General features: G+C 22.8%; 2 protein-coding genes across 2 annotated transcripts in view; one reads left to right on the top strand and one right to left on the bottom strand.

The window, feature by feature from the left end:
* Nucleotides 1-1,701: 1,701 nt before the first annotated feature.
* LOC129611222 (uncharacterized) lies at nt 1,702-3,027 on the bottom strand. Its single transcript, XM_055524238.1, has 4 exons — nt 2,820-3,027; nt 2,314-2,511; nt 2,133-2,247; nt 1,702-1,911 (listed from the first exon to the last, which is right to left on the bottom strand). The coding sequence occupies exons 1-4, from the start codon at nt 2,942-2,944 to the stop codon at nt 1,759-1,761; spliced, it is 591 nt and encodes a 196-aa protein (XP_055380213.1). The 5' UTR covers nt 2,945-3,027; the 3' UTR covers nt 1,702-1,758.
* Nucleotides 3,028-3,568: 541 nt separating this feature from the next.
* The window catches only part of LOC129610809 (heterogeneous nuclear ribonucleoprotein K), an 82,987-nt gene continuing 77,488 nt past the window's right edge, over nt 3,569-9,067 (top strand). The window contains exon 1 of the mRNA XM_055523549.1: nt 3,569-3,712. The gene's annotated coding sequence lies outside the window, so the exon portion shown is untranslated. The remainder of the gene's footprint in view (nt 3,713-9,067) is intronic.

Genomic DNA, 9,067 nt, shown 5'->3' with positions numbered 1-9,067 from the left:
TCCAAAATGCCAATTGTTTATAACTTTCTAAAAAACTCTACTGTTAATGAAAATAACTAAGAAAACTACTCAAAAAACAAAAAGGCGAAACATTAACAAGGCTACCACTCGATTTTAGATCAATTCAATTTATTTCAACTAAAGTTGTATGAGATATTAACGATTCAGAAACAATACAATACGATACAAAAACAATAAAATAAGTCAACTTGCTTTAATGACAATTATTTAGATATTTAACAATGAATTTTTTCCTAACAAGACCAAGCAGGACCATAATAATGCCGACGTCAACACTAAAGATAGGCAATAGTAGGTACACCGTAAATAGAACATCGCTTAAACCCAATACATATGAAATATCGGATTTGTACGAAAATTATCGAAATCAATTTCTTTTAACTATAACTTAACTTTTATGAAACTGATTTTGTTTTCGCATCGCATTTTTTCTCGTTTTTTAGTTATTTAAAAGGAAATTTCTTTACAGGACATGAATTCATGAATTGCAAGCATGATCATTATAATTTTTTCAAAGAATATTTAATTTTCCTCATTCTCTTTATTTTTCTTATTTAGAATATTTTACCTTTAATTTGAAAATTTTATGATGCCTATAGAAAGGTAGGTAGGTATATACAATTACAAAAAATCTTCATAAAAAATCACCTTTTCATAAAACTATTTTTAACAAGAAATGATGATCCTTTTTCAAATCTTTGTTTTTAATAACAATACAAACAGCAAAATGCTAAGTATGTATTTCAAAGGATATGCGTATAATTTTTTTTCTTTCTTGTGTTCCTTATTCCCTTGTAAATTGTATAGGATTGTTATTTAAAAAAAAAACGGATTAAAAATAAAGAGGAGGATATTCTTTTTTCATGCGATAATTAAAAAGGACCTTGAATTTATTTTTCTTTTGAAATTAAAACTGGAAATTTTCGTTAATTTATTTAAAAAAAAAAAAAAAAAAATCATAAATAGTTTATGCGTTACTGAAGCAAAATCCGTCGTTCAGTCGTTTGTAACGAAAAATTTATTGAGCTTAGCATGGATATTCAACAACGTTTTAAAAATATTTTTAAATAAGATTCGTTTTTGGCGATATCATAAATCCGTGTTTAATTTATGAGACTGTATTGTACACTAGCACACAAAATTATTTAGGTTTATATGTTTCACGAGGAAATATCAGTTAGAAATATTATGTTAAAAGGAAGACAGCTAAAAATTCGAAAAATATTTGTGTACAAACTTAATTAGATAGTAGAATAAGGAATACCTATCAAGGTACTTTTTAATCATTCATTAAATTTACCTAATTTTAATTAATTTAAAAGAGCTTTCTATCGAAGTTTCTGGCAGAAAAACTTAAATTAAAAATGAATCAATTCTGCTTTTTTTAAAATCAAGTTCCATATAATTTAATTATTTCTTAAGTTAACTACAAATATTTACTAAATCTAGCATTTTTTTTTTACAAAACACATAAATTATAAAAAAAATTAATAGAATACATGAAAATATGCCTCCGCTATTATCTTACATACTTATCATTAAGGTAATATGAAATTATATTTCATTTACAGTAAATTAAAACCTATTAGGTATATTAGCCAGTAATTAAAACTTCTACTAAAACCGTAAAAATTTGTACAACTTAATTTACTAATTTTGAAAGGTGAGAGATATGCTAATTTATATATAAAAGTTTCTAAGTATATAAAAATTTCTTTAATTTTCTAGCAATTTCATTTACCTCGACATTTTAAGTCGAAAATTTGTAAATTCATTTTGGACATTCTTAAGCTGTTCTGTTTTAATATCAAGCATTAAATTTAATTCATCTCTTCTTGCTTTAAGTTGAGCTAAACGTTTTCGATTTCTTTCAACTTCAATTGTGGTTTCCTTAAAAAAACAAAAATATTAAAATATCACTAAATGCGCTAAAATTTAAAAACATGTTGTTTGTTATAGGTATGTAAAAACCACAAAATCGGCTTCTTTTTAAATTAATTAAAGGGATAGCTATTTATTTAAAAAAAAAAAAATAAAAAGGAAAATTTAATTGATAATGAAATACCGCTCAAAACATTTATAAAATGTATAACCACAAACTAATTTTTTACCTCTAGTGTTGTTCGTTGTCTTTCCAATAATTCAAACATAAAATTCTTTCTTTTATTTAAAACGGCCATTCTTTGGGAAATTGTTTGTTGTTCTGCTGTTTTACCATGAGGATGCCTGAAATAATCAAAATCACTTGTGAAATCATGCAATATAATTGTGTCGATATTATCAGTTTCATACCATTTTAAAGGTTCCTTTTTCTTATATCTTTCCTCTAGAACTTTCATTTTTAATAATTTTTGCTTTAAATTCCTTGCTTCATACATTTTATTTATAATATCTCCTAAACTATCAACAAAATTAAGACGCAATGAATCTATATTAAAAGTCATATTTTCAGATTTAACAATTTTTGATATTTCTTCAAAATGTTCATCTCTGAAATTTTTTTTTTACATTTAGTACTTACTTAATTTATTTGATTTAATTCAACATTAATTTTCATTTATTTTATTTTATAATTAAATTATTGTATATTTAAAGAAAATAATGTATTAAACCTACCTCCCGCTTTTTTTTTATAATGATGAAATTCAAATAGTTTTTCAGGCCGGGGATTGTGCAATATGATTATATATAAAAATACATATTTGCGCAAACCATGGCCTGGAAAACAACCGCAATACTGAAACTTCTACCTTCATTCTCAAGGATTTTATTATTAAAATGATTAAATAAATACTTACCGAATATTTTCTGCCATTTTAGAATAAATTTTTAGAAATTCAGCTGTATCTCCATTATATTCTGTATCATTATTTAATTCTACTTTATCACCGGTTTCGGTAACAGTATTTTTATTTAAATCCATTTATTACTTTTTACCGTATTTTATTGCGTTGTAAGCCAGGATATAAACTGAATTCCAGAATGTAAAAAATTTAAATGCTTCCACTTTCCTTGAAAGCAAAATTATAAATGAAAAATCCGTTAAAAACTGTCAATTTATGAACTGAAAAAAAAAATATGGTTTCTGATTCTGACATTTTTGCTGTCAATCAATTTTGAAAATTCACATTTTTTGACAAATCTCCCAAAGCGACATCTGTGAAAATAAATGATTGAAAATAATGAAAGTGCTGCTCAAAGTCGGTCAAAATAAGAAACTTTCCATAATATTCCTTTTTTATGTTTTTTCATAATACATTCTGCCCTAAATGTTGTAAACAAATAATTTTTTGTAATCACAATTGACCGCACAAATAGAATTTCCTTCCAAATTTAATAAAAATTAAACTAAAAAAGCATTTTCCAAATATTTTTATTAATATCTAAAATTATTTTTAATTTCTCTTTATTTTTGTTAATCGAGGATTCAAACCAATTTTTGACATTAATGAAACTTGTTAAAATGTCATTTTGATAAGCACACCGCTTGTGTTTGCTTTGGAAATGAATAGAAATGGCAAGCCGCCATTTGCAACCAAGTTTCTAAAATACTTTTGTGCTTTGCTTGTAATACAAAGTTGTGTGTAGATCCGCGCTCATTAATTTTCATTTTCAAATAAAAAGTGATTAAAAAAGTGCAAAATTTAAATAAATATCAAATATTTAATTTACAATAAGTGTAATTTAACAGGTAAGTTAAAATATAACAAATTAAAAGTATATTTATTTTAATAAAAATTGAAATAAAAAAATCAAAAGAAGAAAAATGAAAAGCATGACCTTGCATTGCGGCGTTTTACTCATTTTTTTTTCCTACTTTACATATAAAAAATACAAAAAAAAAAAGATGGAGGGATGATTAATTGTAGAATTTTGATAAAAAAAAATTTATTGAATCAACAATTTCTTATTAATTTTTACATTTAAAAACAATTTTATTGTAAATAATGTGACAAAATTTTATTATTACAAAAGTTTTTGAATGATTTTTCATATTATTTAAATGGGATAGACTTGTGCGCGGGTCTCATCCCCAGAAATAAGAACAAAAAAAAAATTTACATCTACACTAAAATGTCATTTTAGGGTTTTCTTTTTCTTTTGTACGCATTTTATTTTTTTTTCCATATTTTTTAATATTAGGAGAAAACAAAATAAATTTTTAAATATAATATTGTAATTTATGAATGTTATTTCCTCATAAATTAAGTTCTTTATTTTTAGAATCATAAAATTTTCTATTCAAATATTGTTTGTTCTTAACTAAAATAATAGAGTCGATAATCATCATAAAAGAAAAAAAAAATCAAAAGCAAGAAGAAAAAAAAATGAAAAAGTCAAAAGTTTGGTGACCTCATCCGTCTCGCCTTTTTCTTTTGATTTTCAGATGCAAAATAGTGTAAGTTAGTGTTCAAATTAAAGCTAGAGAAGAGTATTAAAAAAATTATTTTCTTAATTTTTTGGAATAAATTCATGCTTAGTTTTCAGTTTTTATTTTATTTTATTTTACCAATATTAGTATATACATAGATATATATCAACGTAGATACTTGTTTGTTTTACAAACTTTTCTCTGATAATTCATCAATAAACAATTATTTTACAAATTGTATTTATAATGGTATGTATGATATTACCTAGTGTGTATGTACATGTGTACATATTTCTGAATTACTTTAAATATAATGAGAAGCTAATAAACCAATATTAAACGTGCTTTAATAAAATCAAAAAAATAAAGCAGGAAGGAAAGAGAAAATATTAATTTGTTTTTTTTTTTTTCAGTTAAGCTTAAAGCCATGCTCTTTATCATATAAGTAACATTGTTGCTTAATTATTTTTGTTTAACATTAATTATTTTATTTTTTGCTCTTTATTTCTATTCAAATGAACATTGAAGCTTATATATATATATGTATATTCATAAATGGGTATATTATCTACCAAATTGAATGTTTGTATATAATATGGGTGTACCTACTTTTTTTTACATAATATTTAAATACAAACATTAAATATCGATAATATAATCATTGATTTGCGTGATAATTCAAATAACTTAAAATTATATACATATGTGGTATTATGTAAGTGATCAAAGTGTATTAAATTATTTTCAAGTATGTTTGTAAGTAAATAGGAAGGTACCTACTCATACTTTTATAAGTACCTACCTACTTACACATTATGCCTACACGCATAAATTTGAATTGGTATAACACTCAAGTAGTTAAGAAAAATCTGAAATTTCTTATAGAAAAATCTTATGACTCCTATAAATTTTTCATGAAATCTATATACATATATATTTTTTCATTTATAGAACTTTCTTACTAATACCGTTTGTGGTAATTTTGTATAAATAATTACATATTTATATCTTAAGTACAAAAGCAGATGTTTGCATTCTATTCAAGTAAATGGGAAATCATGTATACCTACTTAAAAATTTACGACTAAGTACCTAAATACTAACTTACTAGGTAGGTACATGATTTCCTAGATTCACGCACAATTTATTTATTCTTATCGATAATCATATTACAAACACAAAACGTACACATTGATTAGAATTTCAGTTTAAGGTCAGTTTTTCTTTCGAATCATAATAGTGATAATGTAGACAGCTGTTTACTAACGTTTGTTGTATTTTTTTTTTTAATATGGAAGTATGTGATGTTACATGGTGTTTAATAAATTTTATAAAAATTTAAATTTTAAGCATATAAAGGTTTAATTGAGAGCTGCCGAAGAACAAATTACTGCTTTTAATTTGAAATGAAAGTGAATTCTTTGTAGAATGTACATATTGATAACCAAATAAATCTCAACCATCATTTTTATAGTCTGAGCCGTTTTTTTTTGTTACAAGTCATGGTCACAAATGAAGCCAAATTTTATAATTAGTCTATTTTATTTTTTTTTAATACAGTTGAATAACTTTTGAATTTTGCACTATTTTCCAATAAACCTTCTGATTAATTAAATTATTTACAATTCGATTATTGTTGTAAATAAATAAAATTGCAAACTTCATTTAGTCTAGCTGAAAATATTTCTTAATGACTTACATATATTCAATGATTAAATGCGGCTTGACCAAAAAAATTTTAAATAAAATTTAATCGGTAGCAAAAAAAAAGGTGCAAATTTTCTTTAAAGTGTAAATGAACTTTATTGTAACACATTTGTCCATTTCATTTCCCTATTGTAAAATAAAAATTTCATTCATTAGTTGTAAAATTAGGCCTATATTATAAACAGTTAAATTAGTAAAATTCAACCTACTATAAATTTCCTTTTTTGATTTTAAATTGAAAATATTAATTTCTATTTTATCTTCAATTGGCATGTAAAAAAAATAAAAAAAAAATTTTTTTTTCATATTTTATCTTATTTTTTTTTGTGTGTGTGTGTCTACTTATGGTATTTTATTATTTAACCTTTTATGGAATTTATTTACCATGGATTTTTTTTCTGTTATTTCTCTTTAAATATAAGAGTAAATTTGTTAGATAAAGATGTTTTTTATTTTTATTGATTATTAAGTTCATATTTTTTCTTGTATTATTTTGAAATAAAAAAATAAAACTGCTAAAAATGATTGCTGAAAAACAAAAAAATTTGCAAATATTATTTTATATTTTTTTTTATGTTATTTAACTATAATTTAGTTCAAAATTAACATTTTAAAGTTACAGGTGATACGCGCCTCTTAATTTCGGATCACATAATACAAACGTTTTATTTATTTTGTTTTTGTTTTTTTTTTTTTGTTTTTTTGATATTTTAACAATATGTTTTTGATCTGAGTTTATATTTGAATGTACTTTAGAAAAAATAATGTGCAGGTCCTCTCTACCTATTTCAATATATTAAAAATAATTAAAAAAATTTTAATAAATTTTTTCAATAGATTCAAATATTTCAGCTTTATAAGTTAATGTTAATCAAGTTAGTATAATTAAGCAGCAATTGAACATAATTGTATTACTGAAAAATTTACAAAATTCAAAATTGTTAATTAAAACTATAGAGGAATTAAAAATCGAAAATTATTAATTAAATTATAGATCTTAAAATAATAAAAGTTGTTGGCTAACTACACATTTACACCTTTTTCAAACAGCAATGCTGCAAGTGATAAAAAATTTTATTTTGGTTTTTTACATTTCTCTGATAGAAATAATTAAAAATTATTCTGAAAATAATTTCAAATTAAAGAAAGGGATTCAATAATGCAAAAGTGAAATTTATTTTCAACAAAAAATCTGGATTTATATCTGGATTAAAAATTTGATATACAATTCAAATAAATATCAAAAGTGTATAGTGAAGTGTGTATTTAAAACAAATTCAAAATTCGAGTTAATAGAGTTAATTATTAGAATACAATGATTTCTTATTTACATGAAGAATAATTATATGTACGGATTTATTTAATAATCTGCTAATTTAACACTCAGATCAAGAATTTAACGCATTGCTTAAAAATTTAAAGCTTAATGGCAAAAATTTTTCATAAAAATAAGTGAAATTCACCAATTTTTTTTTTCGTATAACGTTGTGAGCTTTGAATTTTATTAAAAATCTGAATTTCATTTGATCCATACACCAAAATGTGTTTAACATTATTGCTGAAAAATACATATAATATTAATTTTAATAAATTTCAATTATTGCCAAACATTTCTCAACATTTGTGCATACTTTCGTATTGCAGATCAAAATCATCTAATTGAATTAGATGATTTTTCGTGAAGTTTGCAAAATATCTGATTTTATCTGATAAAGAAATATTAAGAAAATGTCACAAAATATTAGCAATAGTAATTTAGCAATTCCACTATTCTGATTATGAAAATTCAATCAAATTAAATGGTCCATTCAATGAAACATAATCCCTAGCAAAATAAACCAAAAATTGTGTCACATATTTATGTGATTAAAGAATAAAAAACAGAAAGACACCTACAATTAAATATGATTATGTTGTTCTATATTTTAGACCAAAAAAAAAACCACAATTATATGCCAAAATATTACCTTGATCAATATTTTTTTTTTTAAAAAAGCCTATTTAATAATTTATGCTAAAAAAATTTTTATTTCATACACACAATACAATTAAAACGGATATAAGCTATTCGTTTTCAACAAAACAAAAAAGAAATAATACAAGAAATTGCAATCAAAACTGTACAAATTTAGTGGGTCTTACGGTCTTATACTTACATACATACATTCATAATATAGTTTGAATAATTTTTATTTGAATTTTTAAGGAAAAAGCAATCAAACATGGTCAAAACGTGTTTAATAATTTATAAAATCTATTCTTTATTTTATTATTAAAAAAAAATAAAAGCAAAAGAAATATTTATTCTAAAAAATATTTTTATTTTTTGTTTTTGTAAGATTTCTATCTTAAAAATTTCTAAACTTTTTTACATGTTGAAAAAAAAAAACAATTTAGCCTTGAATTTTGTCGTCAGAAATCTACTTACGAATTTCAGTTCAATGATCTTTATTAATTTTTTTTTCATACACTTAGAACAAAGAAAAAGAATAAGAATAAAAGTTGTTCTTGTTTCTATCGTGGTTTACCAGAAATAGAGAGAGAAAAAAAATAACATTTTCTCTACTTTTTCTATTTTATTTTTTTCGTTTATTTTATTACCAAAAAAAAAAAGTTTTGAGGAATTTTTTGGAATTTTTTTTTTTTCATACACACTTTATTTGTAAAATAATTTCACAATTAGCAGAAATAGTGGAAGTAATTTAAAAAATTTTCTCAATCTGGACATAGATTATGAATAATAATTTTTGATTCACAAATTATTTGTGGAAATTTTTAGATTATGAAAAAGATTTCACGGTATTTAACGGCCCATAACCGACAAATCAAATATTTTATTTACTATTTTTTTAAAAAATTAGAAACTCTTAAAAACTCTTTAAGAATTACCCTCTGGTTTTTGAAACTAATTGAGAACTAGATTAATAAAATTTGAAATGAAATACATTTACAGTTTTAATATTAGAA

The sequence above is a fragment of the Condylostylus longicornis genome, unplaced genomic scaffold (genome assembly GCF_029603195.1).
Source record: "Condylostylus longicornis isolate FDR11 unplaced genomic scaffold, ASM2960319v2 ptg000048l, whole genome shotgun sequence".
In the NCBI taxonomy this organism is placed as follows: Eukaryota; Metazoa; Arthropoda; class Insecta; order Diptera; family Dolichopodidae; genus Condylostylus; species Condylostylus longicornis.
Note: the sequence above shows the minus strand (reverse complement) of the source record. Positions and strands in the feature narration are given on the sequence as shown.